The following is a 14369-nucleotide window of genomic DNA, read 5'->3' on the forward strand; positions in this document are numbered from 1 at the left end:
TTCTATTCTATTCTATTCTATTCTATTCTATTCTATTCTATTCTATTCTATTCTATTCTATTCTATTCTGTGTATATTAGCTTAATCACCTGTTTCCTACTTTTAGCTACATTTTTACCATTATTAGCATGCATTTGTTGCTTTTAGCCTATATTTTGTTCATTTTAGCTGCTTTTCTTCTTGGGTTAGCATCTCCAGCTGATTTTAGTGAAGTCTTTTAGCGCTTAGTGTTTATAATAAAGTCCCAGAAATATAACTTCTCCAATCTGCGTTCATTATCTCTGAGCTCACCCAGTCTTTGAGCTGCGTTTTTGATCTTCTCTCGCGCTGACTGCACATCTCCTCCCTCTGGTACGAGGACCTCGATCTCCCCCACATGATGGCCGAAGTCAGCTTGGTCCAGATCTACCTTCACCCCCTCCTCCACCAGAGAGAAGGACCGTCGAGTCGTTGTGAACTCTGCAAAGCAGGTCAGGTTCAGTTCGCTCAGCCAGGAGTCGTCTCCATGCGAGGGGGTCGACTCCGCCTCTCTGACTTCTATCATCTCCTTCACTCTCTGGTAAATTTCAGAAAGACTGCTGATCTCCTTGTAATGAGTACACAGCTCTGCAGACACAGACCGCTCTCCGCTCGTCGGGCACTTGAGCTCCCAGCATCCCTTTCTCTTACGAAGCCAAGTGTCTCTCAAAGTCAGCTCAAAGTCCGGCGTGTCAAAGTACTGGTCGTGGAACTGGCACTGATCAACACAAACTGCAGAAACAATCATCAAATATTAATAAATTGATAACAACCCTGCAACTGATCTGTAAACTTTATGCAAATTATCCTGACAGTCCTGTAATTATTTGTGTCGTTCCAACAGATACGTGCAGTAAATACACACCTCCGATGTTCTCCAGTGTTTTCAGGGTGTCGGCGCTGAACACAAWCTTTCTTTCCACTTCCACACTCATCTGAAAAACATGGCAAACAAAGACTTTGACTGATAACAGAACCAAATCTTGAAACCTTATTTAGGAAATGGTAGGATTAGTTGAAATCAGCCAGTTCCTCAATCTGCTGGTGGAACATGTTGTGCAGGGCTCATCTTTCCCTGATTGTTCCTCCTCTTCTTCCACATTGGGTTTCTGCCATCTGATTTAGTCGTTCATCATTATTTCTTCCCGATGTACTCCAGTACATGTACAACCACATATAGTATAGTAAATATACAAAAGTAAGAAGTACTCAAACTTTAGTAGGCAATAAAACGCCATTAACTAAACAAATTACTTCCAATATATTTTAAAAATTAATTTCACCCCCCATTTATTCAAATACACATAAAAGCTTAATTTCCCCCAAGTCAAAATATTCATCAGTATTATTGTTTTGTTATTTAGAGCTATTCTTTCTCGGCTTCCGTACTGTAGAAGGAATAGCTAAGTGTGCCCCTTTTGGGTGTGTTTTTGGTAAAGGTAGAAAATATAAAAGACAAACTAATATCTTCGGTTTAAAATCTTAACACACCGGTGTCATAAACTGCTATTGTTTAGTTTATATATGAATAATAAAGCAGTCATACCTAGATCAGCGCACCTGCCTAAAACCTGCTGCTGACGACAAACATGTACGAATTACAATTAAAAAAAAATCCGATATAAGCTGCAGAGTGTTTAATGTCACCCTAAATGTTGAAATTTTCACTCTTACGTACCTTCCCCAGTTGTCTGTTACGAGTTAATTTATTCGGCTCACAGAAGCAAGTGACAGATTACCCTCAGCAGCTCCCAAGTGATTTTAAACTTATTTCTAAACAGGCATATCGAGGGCCACCTATGACTGTTTTCGGGACGATTGCGTTCTGCTCCGGCAGCGCGGGGGGCACACGATTACAGATGGTGCAGTTTTAATCTTCGCCGCTTCATAAATATTTATTCCACATAGCTGAATTGTTGATATGCGCCACACCTATAATTTCATTGAAACCGTGTCGCAATTCAAATCATAGATGTCATAAATCTATAATTAGACTCGTCTGACTTTTTTTTGTGACGATCCGAGTTGGCAGAATGAGGGCTCATTTATTATTCACACTTAATGCGAAAAAGGGGGAAGGGCGTTACTATTAAAAACAATAATTCATCAGGTATTTATTTATTTAAAAACATTGTAAGGGGGGGATATTTCGAAATAATCTGTGTTATATCCTCGGGGTTGCATAAGGGATTTGATAGCGTCCCCTCTGAATGTCAGCAATCAGCCTTGGGGGGAGCTGTGGTCTGTTTACCAGAGGGAAGAGGGGAAGGAGAGAGGGCGAATGAAGGGAGGGGGAGAACAGGAGAGAGGACAGAGGGAGGGAGGGCAAGGCAGGCAAAGAAAACTTTTCACTTGTGAGGAGCCACAGAGGAAGCGTGTGTGAGTGAGTGTGTGTATGTGTGTGTGTGTATAAATGTGTTGGAGCGGCGACCATGCAGGTAAAAAAAAAAAATCGCATTTAAGCTAATTGCTCCGAACTTAATTAGTCGGCTAATTGTTGAGCAGCGGAGATCGCGGATCGTGTTCGTTACTAATCCGAACCATAACAGAACATTAAACCCCAAACTTTTTTTGTTTGTTTTTCCTGCCTCTTTTTTCTCTCTCTTTCCCTTTGCAAACCCCCCCCACCCCCCTTTTACCACACCGCCACCCTCCCTCATCATCGTCGAGGCGACGCACGCACTCCGCTCCGTCAATTTACGCCTCGAAAGCCGTTAAAACAAATGGTAGTTTTCTGATTAAAACCCCGCCATGTGTTGCACCGCGAGCGGTTGAGGTACGTATCCGAGCAGGAGTGAAGGGGGGAGAGAGAGAGGTGTGTGTGGGGGGGTGGCGGCGGGTGGTTCGGTCGGGCTGTGACGGGAGGAGGGGGTCGAGTGTTCCCGACACATCTGTAAGCGGAGCCCCGGTTCGTTAATTAAATGGCTTCAGTCAGGSTAGGCCTCCGTTTGTTGAGCAGCAGGCGGCGGGCGGTGCAACCCTAGATGCCCGATTGGCAGCCCACAATCAGGGTAAGGAACGAAATCGAGGCCGAGGTTTCGATTTGTTTTTTGTTTTGTTAATCTTTTTTATTTTAATTAACGTGTTTAACGCCAGTCGATGTTTTCGCAGCGCCCACCTGGCTGGTCCGGGGCAGAGTTTGAGGAGCAGCTCAGTTAATTATCTCCGCTTTGCTAACAGGCTAGCTAGCTATCTGACGCGACTGTTAACAGCCCCCACAACCCTTTTTTTGTTTATTAATTTAGCCCGAGATAACAGCTTATTATCCCCCTCGCCAGACTCTGATCCTTTATTTCTGTTACTGAGGATTATTATTAGATTATTAGGATTTCCAAACACCACCGTAATAATGCGACGTTGCAGGGGACGAGGGTGTGGGGGGGCTCCGCTGGTCGACGTACTTAATTAGACCTCTCACTAATTAGCCTGCTAATGACAAGAAAATAAAGAGGTGAATTTAGTTATGTTGTGGCTGCATTAGTAATCGTTACACTGAGGTTCATGACGTGCAGATAAATGGGGGTCTCTGGGATAATAAACTGCTCGCATATCCATGCTAGCTTTTTGCTAATTGGCATGACGAGGAAGTAAGGTGGTACTTCTTGTGTGTCGGTATTTATGTTCAGGGTTGGTTTGGCTGCACCTTGAACTATTTATATTTACATAATAAAAAGTAGCGAGGCATGTTTAGTGGCCTGTTTCACTAAAACAGCTGTGTTTGTGTGCTTTTTAATGCATGCTAAAAATAAAGTGCCAGTATCAGTTTAATGCACTTTAATGCGCATGCGCAGTGTAATCAGTTATTGTGTTAATTCTTCATGCTGTGATTTATTTATTTATTTTATTGTTTTATGTTTGATTGTGTTTTCTGCAGAGTTTGTGCTGTTTTTCGTCGTTCTCAGATCAAAACATTCAGCTCATTCTGGATTTGTGTGCCATAGTTTTTATAACTTTTATACTTTACAAAATATTTAACTTGATTTACAAAAGTTTCTCCTCAACTAAATTTATTGAGATGTTTGTATTTCTTCTAAAAACATTTTATTTTATTTCTTATCTTGGTCAACTTTTATTTTTTAGTCAAATTTCTGCAACTTTTTTTTGGCTACCTTTAGTTTTTAGTTAGTTTTAGCTTTTATTTATGTGCCTTTTGTTACCTTTTTACTATTTTTAGCCAAATCCTCAGTCTGCAGTGTTTGCTTACTATTTTAGCTGCTATTTTATTACTTTTAGCTACACATATTTGCAGTGCTTTTGCTACTTTTAGTCACTATTTGCTAATTTTTCAAAATCCTTTGCTATGTTTAGTTAACCTTTTGTTCTATTTAGCTAAACATTTGTTTAAGTAAACTTTGGCTCTGTTTAGCTGAACTTTAGCTACTATTTGCTAGCATTTTGTTGTTTTTAACATAGTCCTGTGTTTAGGAAATCTCTTTGGCTACATTTTGTATGTGTAGTTACACAATGTACGGACAAAAACTCACAGCCGTAATGAAAAAAGAGACAAAAGCTACAAAATGCTTATATTTCTGTGATATGGTATGAAGTACTGTATAATAATACTTTGATATAAATCTTATGCACTTTTACTGTAATGCGATGTGTAGCTGTTAAAAATAATTTCTTTTTAGCTTTTGTCTTTTTATTAAGGGTGTTTGTCAGGGACTTTTAGTTACATGTTTGCTACTTTTAGACACATTTAGCTATGTACTTTATTAAATGTAGCTACTTTTTTTGCTGTTTGGCTAAATCTTTGCTACTTTTGGCCACATTTTTATTACTGCTAGCTAAGTCCTTTATTACATTTAGCCACCCTTGTGCTTCAGGTATTAAGGATTCTTCTATGTTTAGCTTGCTTTTTGCTACTTTAGCTATGTTTTGATACTTTTAGGCAAGTCTCAAGTTGTATGTATCTACTGTTTGGCCATGTTAATTACCCTTTTTACTACTTATAAGCACATTTTAACACTTTGAACCAAGTCCTTTACTATCTTTAGCTGATGGTTTGCAGTATTTAGCTACCCTTCTGCTACTTTTAGTCACATTTAGCTTCTCTTAGCCCAAGTATTTCTTACATTTAGCTAATGTTTTCCTTTATTTGTCTACAGTTCTGTTACTTTTACCCACATTTTTCTACTTTTGGCCAAGTCCTTTGTTACATTTAGCTGTCCATGCACTAATCTTAGTTACCTTTAGCTACTCTTGTTACATCTATCTACCTTTTGGCAATGTTTAGCTCCTTTTTGCTTCTTCTAAACACATTTTACCACTTACCAACTCCTTTTGCTACATTTAGCTAGTGCTTTGCTATGTTTAGCTACTCTTTTGCTACTTTTTGCCATGTTTAGCTGCTCATTAGCCAAGTATTTACATTTAGCTAAGTTTAACTATTCGTTGACACATTTAGCTATGCTTTTTGCTACTTTTAAGCCACATTTTATTTTCAACCAAGTCTTTTGTTGCATTTAGCTAATGGTTTTCTATGTTTTGTTACACTTTTGTTATGTTTAGCTACTTTGAGCCAATTCGTTTGTTACATTGTTATCCATTTAGCTATAAGTTTTCTTCTTTTAGGAAGCTTTAACTCTCTTTCAGCTAATGTTAGCAGAGCTGTTTAGCACTCAGGGTTCCTGCTGCATTTTTCTAATTAAGCCTCAGTTTGAGCTGAGAGTCGGTCATTTCTGGTTCTGCTTCATTGTTCTTAACATAAAACAGGCTGCAACCTTGAATGTTTTATATTACAAAGGTGCCATCAGAGCCGTTGCATCATTGTGTCATTTGATACGGTCACGGCAGACAAAAAAAAAGGGAACCTCCCTGTGAAGGACCCAGAAGAACACAACACCAATCTGAGAGGAGTTTTACTGTAACACAACTGGAAAGTAAAGTGTCGTGATTTAACACGCAGTGGTGAAGTGCAGGAGGCCGACAACGTTTATTCAAATTGTTTAGGTTTTAGGTATATTTCAGATAAGTATTGTTCATGTCTGCGTCTTATTCTTTTTGTCAGGAGGAGTCTGGAGAGACGGTGTGCAGTGAGAGAAATGGGGTGGCGAAGTGGGTGTGCCCTCTGTGCCAAAAAGGGCAATCTGACAGATCTTCCATGTCTCTACACCTCACAGAGCAACACAGCGTACTTCCATCGTGTGTAGGCAGACTGCTGGACATCGTAAGTCTGGTACGGAAGGAGATTTTATCATTTTTTTAACCCCACAACTTCAACGCCACATGCATTTCAAAGTGAATGAAAGCTAGTTTTGTCAGGATATTAGCTATAATTAAATTAAAACAAATTATATGATTTTCAGTTAAAGTAAGAACTGTAGTTTCATTTAAAACTGGTGATGTTGAGATCTGTAGAGTCAGTGAAGTGAAGTTTCTAGGCGTCATTATTGATGAAAAACTGACATGGAAAAATCTAATAAATGGTTTAAGAACAAAAATAGCCAAATCTATTTGAGTCCTGTATAAAGTAAGAGAACTGTTCAATGATAAACACTGTTTATGTTGTAYAACGCTAKAAYTGTTCCACATTTAATTTACTGTATTGAAGTCTGGGGTAAAGCTTGTAAAACTATCACAAATCCTATTTTATTTTACAGAAAAGAGCTTTAAGAATTATTACTAGAAAAAAATACAGCCATCCATCCAATATGTTATTTTATTAATTAAAATAATAAAAATTCTATGATTTGGTCGATTTATATTTTGCTGATCATATACAGAGCTCATAAAGGTGTTACCTTCCAACATTCAAGTAAATTTTGTTAAAAGAGAGAGCTGTTATTATCTTAAGGGAAAAGAAAGGTTTGTGAAACCCTGGTTTTGTACGAGCCTTAAGGAGCGATCAACTTTAATCCAGGGAATAAGATTATGGAACAGCATGGAAGATGAGCTTAAAAATGCCAGATCTTTGTATATATTGAAGAGAAAGATAAACTCTAGTCTTCTGAAGAAATATGGAGAAGCATAAGTAAATTCATGCAAATTGTTGTTTGAGTTGGTGTTTTAAGTTTAGCTTTGTTTTTTGTTTGTTTTCAGTTGTTTTGATTTTTGTTGTAATTTTCTTTCATTTTGAACATATTCTGGGGATAAAAAATTATAAGATTTATCCTGCTTCTGCTGCCTTTCATTTTCATTGTTTTTATTTTTTACATGTTTTTTTTTGTTCTTTGTTGTCTATAAAAAAAGTGAAATAAATAAATTTCTAAAAAAATTAATGTTCCTCAACTTTATGGTTTTATATATATATATATATAATATATATAATCAAGGCAACAGAAGCACAGCGGCCTAACGAGGCGACACTTTACAGCAGCTTTGTTAATTAGAGAAGTTTCAAAACTCATCAAGTGAAAAACAGGAGAACTGCCTTTACAAACAGGAACCATGWGGATCAGTAGAGTTAAATGATCTGTTTGAAAACACGTGTTTAACCACGACTGGTAATTCCTGAGGTAGTGATTGTTTTTAATAGATATTACAGCGTCATCCAAAGATGACAGAAAACCATGTCCAGGATGGAGATGCTTTAAAATTATTATATTTTTATCATTTGTGTGTCTCAGTTACTACCAAACTGAATTTTAGCTCAATATCTGTAAAATTAACTAAGTCGTGTTTATGTTAAGGGTTGATTATCTGTGGCGGCCATTTTGAATTTCAGTTGTAGAAAGTTTAATTGAAATCTGTGCTTCATAAGATATTTTGCTAACATGAGAAATGGGGTAAGAACATTAAACAAAACTATCTTACAGTTCTGGTTTCATGTGTAAYACGGGCCAGTTTTAAACATGATTTATGGTTTTAAAACATGATTTGAATTTTTAATCGGAGGACGAACGGATCAAAGACGTTTTTTTATTTTTGCTTCAGGCTGATTTTTAAATTAAAGGCTGGTCTGCTGCATGCGAAACGTCTGCTTATCCCGGAGTCACGCCCAAACGTTGCCGCACGACGTTTGGGTCGATCCCGAAGGAGCTGAAATCTGACTTATTTTATTTATTTTTTCTTAACAGGCTGTTTTAAAGCAGGCTGCAAGTGGAGGAGAAGAGGACACAGGTGCTCTGGAGTCTGCAGGTGTGTGCCGTAAATACTTTGAATTATTTAAACCGGACGAAACAAACTAATATTTTTAACTTTTAATGGAAGTGTGTCAAGAAACACAAAATAAATTATTGTGCAGAAACTTATCTYAGGCATAAAACAATGTTTTCTTGATATTATGATATAAATTGATTTGGAGCGTCAAATTGTGTTTGAAAAGGCAAAAATCATATTTTTATCATTTCAAAATAAATCCACTTTATTTACAAACATATAAACTAAAGTTCTGCATAATGAACCCCAAAATCTCAGTAAAATAAACATTTTAATCAATTTAAACAAAATAAATGCATAAAAACTGGTCAAAATGACATAAATAATAAAGGTGACATTGGTGTATGTTTAGTTCATGTGTTAACCACATGATTAGACTAAATATGATGATTTTCACTTTTTTTACCAGCTGTGATCAATAAGGTGTTCGTTTGTCCTTATAGATTTTAAAGAAACTCTCAGGAAATAATATATTTGAAGACACTACAGCCCGTTGACCTTAAAAAATGACAAAAACTATCTAACTCGGTTAATTTTGCAGATATTTGACTAAAATTTGTTGTTAGGAGCTAAGAGTTAAAACTAACTGATCTCACATATTTCAAAAAGTAAATTTAAAGTACCTGTGACATGTCTGTCCTTCAAATACAAAAAGTCAAAGAAAGCATCTTTATACTTAAGAAAATTGGCACAGAACACATGATTTTACCCATTTTGTCCCATAAYTGGCCTATTTTCTTTTAAATTTGTCTCAGCCAAAGTGAAACAGGAAGTGACATCAAAGGGGAACTCATTAATAAAATAAAGTCGCTGGTCTCAGTTTATTAAAACTAAATTATTTAGACTTTAACTCATCATCTGTGTTTGATAGTGACTAAAATAATCTAAAGAAACATCAGATTCTTCTGTACAGTCTGTGTTAGCTTTTGCAACAACGCTCTGTTTACATGGAGACATTCCCCTCTGACATCACTTCCTGTTTCTTCACATGTAAATATCTCAACAACTGTTCATCTGAGCGACATGAAATTTGTTTTGCAGTATGTTATCAATGTTATCTTTCCAAAAATGCATTCATGTTTRTTACAAGAATTTGATGTCACAGGCACTTTAAGGTTTTACCCTGAACTTTAGATCATCTCTGTTAAAAAACTTTAGAATAAAGAGTGAAATGCATTCCTTCAAGGGTTGACACCTTTAATTTGTAGCGCTCACTCTACAAGAGCTTGAACCGTGTTTATTCTCCGCAGATGCTGAATCCTCACAGCTGAATCACTCTGAAGACCCCGTCTCAGACCCCTGCAAATCCAGCGAGAGTTCAGACGYTGCCCAGACGCTCGGAGACAAACAGATGGAGGAGGAGAGAGTAACRGAACAGGAGGGAGGTGAAGCCGAGCCCGTCCCCGAAGAAGAGGAAGCCAAGCCGCAAAACGCAACGGAGAACGCAGAAACGAGCGAAAAGTCCGCKGAGAAGAACGGCGGTGCGCGGCCCTTCAGCTGCAGCGCCTGCCAGGAGAGTTTCCCCAGCAGGACCGCCCTGAGCGTTCATTACAACTCTGCGTCCCACATCCAGAGGATGACCTCGGGCTCTGCCAAGCACGCCGCAGACATCAGCCCCCAGTCCCCCGCCATCCAGTTCCTGTCCCGGCCGTACGTTACAAGCAAACCCTACCAGTGCGCCGTCTGCCGAGTCTCCTACAATCACGCCATCACCCTGGAGAGCCATATGAAATCTGTTTTACACCAGACTCGCAGCCGGAACGCAGGGATGGCTGCGAGCRGCGCCGCCGGCTCTGCGCCGACCACCGCTGAGACCAGAACGGGTTCCGTAGCCAGCAGCCGCGCCRCGCCGGGGAAGGACAAAGAGCAGGTCTCCACCTCACAAGTGGCTCCTTCCCTCCTCAGCTCCTCGGTGGCCTCCACTCAGGCGGTCTCGGCCTTCCTCACCCTGTCGCACTCCCTCCTCCCGTCCCTGTTCGCAGCGAGCGCCGCGCCCGGCGCCGCCGCCCCTCAGCTCGTGCCTCAGCCTCACATGGTCATGCCCTTGATCTTAAACGGGCTCCAAGCCCAAACCCAGCAGCATCAAGACAACCAGCAGGGCCAGGTCCTCACCCAGTGTTTGCCGTTTGTAGGCCTGAACCCGGCCCAGCAGGCCCTCCTAACCCAAAGACTTAACAGCTTGCAGAACCAGTGGCCCTCGCCGCTCGTTCCGGTGCACACACGSACCCCTCAGGAAGAGCAAAAACAAACTCTGCAGTGCGAGGGAGAAGAAGAGAAGCAGGAGACGGGCTCGGATCACATCAAGGACACAGAGAACTGGGCCTCAGAGAAAGAAGAGAAACCCAAAGGAGAGAAGGTTGAAAGTACCGAGGAGCAGGAACTTCCAGATAACAGAACCGACGGAGACCAGCCCGACCCAGAGGGAGAGAAAGAAGCCGGTCCCACCCTCTCCCCTCGCAATAACAGCCCCTCGCCTTCAGCATCCGTGCCCAGCCACTCCAGCCTCAGTCCTGTCAATTTGGACCTGACCCTCAGCCCGGACTCCACCCCTCAGAAACCCGGCACCAGCCCCGGCGCTTCCCCCAAATCCAGCACAAGTACGAATGCCTTAACCACTAACCAAACCCGCCTCCGCTGGAGCGCAGTGGGGTCCGACCACCCGGACCTCCCGGTGCTGTCCGAGTTCCAGTCGGAGGTGCTCTGGGCCTTCTTGGAGTCGCGGAGCGAGGCCGACGCCGCCGGCCCCCCTCGCGAAGACTGCGAGGCTCTGGGTAAGGAGGTGGGCCTGTCGGAGGAGGAGGTGCGCCGGTGGCTGGCTCAGGCCCGGCAGGTCAGGCAGAGACGGAGAGAGCTGAAACTCCTGGCAGAAAGACACGCCCAAGTGTTTGACAACGACTACGACGACGAGGAGAGCTCCCTGATCATAGCGGAGGGCGAGGACGACGAGGCCGAGGCRTCGGGGAGTCAGGTGATGGACCTGTCCTGTGGGAGGGGCAAACGAGGTGCCGCGGGGCGAGGTGGTCCAAGAGACTCCATCCTCACGTCGGACTCTGAGAACGAGGTGTACACCTCGCTCGTTGTTTCAGATGAGGAGAGTCGGAACGAGTCGTTCCAGGGGGGCCATGAAAGTCCGGATAAAGACGAAGCACAGCGGGAGGTCCACGGAGACAAGGGATCAGCCGGAGGAAAGGTTCTACGCTCCACCACCGTGTTCCTCTCTGACGCAGAGGAGGAGTACGAGGATGAGGAGGGTGGAGAAGGGCAGAGAGCCAGGAGGAAAAAACGGAAGGGGGATTTCGMGCGTGACGACCTYGACTTGAAGAAGGAAAGACCGGATCCGGATGTGGATCTGGAACTGGAGGCTCAGGGAGACCCTCCGAGCTGCCACACCTCCGTGATGGACCACGCAGAGATCTCATCCGGTGCTCTCCACTCGCTCCCCCTGTCCCTCACCCCYTTCTCACCCCAGTTCCTCAGCCCGTACGTTCTGTCCCTCACTCCCTCGGTGGTCTCGGACGGCAGCAAAATATCTGTCTTTCCCAACGCCCCGACCATCGCTCGCTTCTCCAACTCCTTCCTGTCGCAGTCTCTGTCCCCCTTCAGCCAAACGCCTCACTTCCTGTCCAACGGCGAYGACTGCGAGTCGGCCCTGGACCTCAGCATGGGCAAGAACGCCTCCAGAACGTCGTCTTCCTCCTCGCCRTCTCTGGCGGAGAAGATCGCCGTGCAGAAGGGGCAGCTGCTGGACGGGCTCGGGCTGCGGCCAACATCCAAAGGTTTGGTGGTGGTCCAGGTCAAACCGGAACCCCCGTCCAACAGCCCCCTGAGCCTGGCCAACTGCGGTAACGTGGCGAACTCCAACAGCTACCCCCGAGCGTCGGACAAAATGAGCGCGGCGCTGCTGGAGAGGGAGCGGGAGCAGCAGCAGAGGAAGTCCAAGGGCAAGCGGTACATGCGGGACATGCGTCGCTCGAGGACCATCATCCAGGCCGAGCAGCTGGACGTCCTGTACGGCTGCTACTTCAAAGACCCCAACCCCGGCAAGCACGAGTTCGAGCAGATCTCCGAGTGGGTCCACCTCCCCAAAAAGGTGGTTCAGATCTGGTTCCAGAACATGAGGGCGAGGGAGAGGAAGGGCGAGGTCCGCTTCATCAGCGACGGGACRCTGGCGGCCGTCGGCAAGCCCCTCATCAAATTCACCTGGCCCCTCTCCAAGCCCATATTCTCCAACAAGCCCGCTCCGAACAGCACCGGGGGCATCCCGGCCGCTCCCATCGTGCGCACCCTGATGAAGACGAACCCGGAGCCCGAGAAGGAGCCGAGTAAACCGGCGGTGCTGAAAAAGACCACCCCGGTTCCCATCAAGCCCAAGGAGGTGGTCTCCTGTACCACCGTGTCTCCGGTGGGCAGCGGTGCTTCTCCGGTGCCAAAGACCAAGCTGGAACCTGCTGGAAACCTGTCCCTGGTAAAAATCGCCCCCATGGTCAACGCCCCTGTCCGCCTGCCGCCCCCTAAGGACCTGGTCCCGATCGCCCCGCGGGTCRCTCAGAACCGTCTGGAGGAGGAGAGCGAGGACGAGAAGACGGACGAGGAGAGGGACGATGAAAACGAGACGACCTCCGGGGTGGGGACGGTGAACCGGATGGTGCCGAAGCTGCCCACGACMCCCATCAACAACCGGCTCTCTGCCACGACCGTGGTACCCCCCAAACAGAACGGGCTCAACTACTGGACCCCCAAAGTCCCAATAAAGATCAACACCTTATCCAGAGAGCAGCTGGCGCTGCCAACGCATGCACCGCCCCGCACCATCCCCCCTCCTCCCACCCCCAGCATCGCGCCGGTCAGCCCCAACACCCCCGGCTCCGCCAAGTCRTCCGGCCAGAAAACCCCCATCCTGCCCAAGCCGGGCCCGACGGAGGGGGGCTTCCTGTCTAACTCGTCCAGCCGCCGGCCGCGCACCCACCTGTCCTGCCTGCAGCTGTCCATCCTGCAGTCCTGCTACGAGACCTGCGCCCACCCYAACGCCATGGAGTGCGAGGCCATCGGCAACGAGCTGAACCTGCCGCTCAAGGTGGTGCAGATCTGGTTCCAGAACACCAGGGCCAAGGAGAAACGCTGGAGGCTTCAGCAGGAGAAAATGGTACGTGATCGTCCTTCAGCCTGCTGAACAAATGATTTAGATCAAACTGGGCTTTACAAAACAAAATGTAAAGCCTGGTCCAAGCCCCGTTCTTATATTAATAACTGTTTCTCAATTCTGTTTTATGTAGAATTTAGAACAAATTTAACCTGACAGATGAGAAAAGATTAAATTTAGAAATTCTCATCATTAACATTAATTTCTTATATCTTAAAGTGCCTGTGATATCAATTTTTTGTAATAAACGTGAACGCATTTTTGGAAAGATAACATTGTTAACATACTGCAAAACAAATTTCACTCCACTGAGATGAACGGTTGTTGAGATATTTACATGTGAAGAAACAGGAAGTGATGTCAAAGAGGAATGTCTCCATGCAAACAGCTCGTTGTTACAAAAGCTAACAACAGACTGTGGAGAAGAATCTGATGTTTCTTTAAATTATTCTGAGTTTCTATCAGAGAGACGAAGAAGAGTTAAAGTTTAAATAATTTAGTTTTAATAATCAAGGACCAGCGAGTTTATTTTATTAAAGAGTTCCCCTTTGATGTCACTTCCTGTTTCATTTTGGCTGAGCCAAATCCAAAAGAAAATAGGCCAATTATGAGACAAAATGTGTAAAATCATGTGTACTATGCCAATTTTCTTAAAAATAAAGATGTTTTCTTTGTTTGTTTTTTTTGTTTTTTTGTATTTGAAGGATAGACATGTCACAGGCACTTTAACGACACATTTTACCAAATCATCGCTAAAAATCACATTAACTTTTTAAAATAAGAAGAGACAGAAAAAGATGATTAACCTCGGCAATCTGCATCTCCTGTTCTCTGTTTCTGTTCTGTTAMTTTAAAATCTGTCGTTTGGACAAAAACACGTTTGGTGTCTCATAAAAATATTTCTACTTCCACCAAACAGCTCAAACCACAAGCAGATGAATCAAAGAAAACAAATTATTCAAAATGGCATCAATGCAAGTCTGTAAATATGTTTGGATCCTTTTTGACTTTTATTTATTTAGGTCAAAGCTAAAAGTTAAATGTTTTGAAAGTTTTTTTTTTTTTTTTTGTTTTGAGTGAATCTGCTCCAGTTAGAGGCAAATATAATAAA

The 14369-nt window shown here is 43.4% G+C and overlaps 2 protein-coding genes across 5 annotated transcripts in view; one reads left to right on the forward strand and one right to left on the reverse strand.

Moving 5' to 3' along the window:
- Positions 1-2030, reverse strand: part of thtpa (thiamine triphosphatase) — a 4804-nt gene extending 2774 nt beyond the window's left edge. The window contains exons 1-3 of the mRNA XM_014025263.1: positions 1697-2030; positions 884-953; positions 292-750 (exon numbers count right to left, since the gene is read on the reverse strand). Of these exons, the coding sequence (XP_013880717.1) occupies positions 292-750; positions 884-953 (529 nt within the window). The 5' untranslated portion in view covers positions 1697-2030. The remainder of the gene's footprint in view (positions 1-291; positions 751-883; positions 954-1696) is intronic.
- A 274-nt stretch (positions 2031-2304) lies between these two features.
- zfhx2 (zinc finger homeobox 2) overlaps positions 2305-14369 on the forward strand; it is a 16178-nt gene continuing 4113 nt past the window's right edge. Inside the window, exons 1-4 of one of the 4 annotated variants that reach the window (XM_014025258.1) lie at positions 2305-2794; positions 6029-6196; positions 8037-8097; positions 9369-13261. In XM_014025258.1, the coding sequence (XP_013880712.1) occupies positions 6122-6196; positions 8037-8097; positions 9369-13261 (4029 nt within the window). In that variant the 5' untranslated portion in view covers positions 2305-2794; positions 6029-6121. Of the gene's footprint in view, positions 2795-2886; positions 3030-6028; positions 6197-8036; positions 8098-9368; positions 13262-14369 lie in introns of those variants that run through there. The other 3 variants (XM_014025256.1, XM_014025259.1, XM_014025255.1) reach the window with 3 other exon arrangements.

This window comes from Austrofundulus limnaeus, unplaced genomic scaffold (genome assembly GCF_001266775.1).
Source record: "Austrofundulus limnaeus strain Quisiro unplaced genomic scaffold, Austrofundulus_limnaeus-1.0 Scaffold464, whole genome shotgun sequence".
NCBI classification, from domain to species: domain Eukaryota; kingdom Metazoa; phylum Chordata; class Actinopteri; order Cyprinodontiformes; family Rivulidae; genus Austrofundulus; species Austrofundulus limnaeus.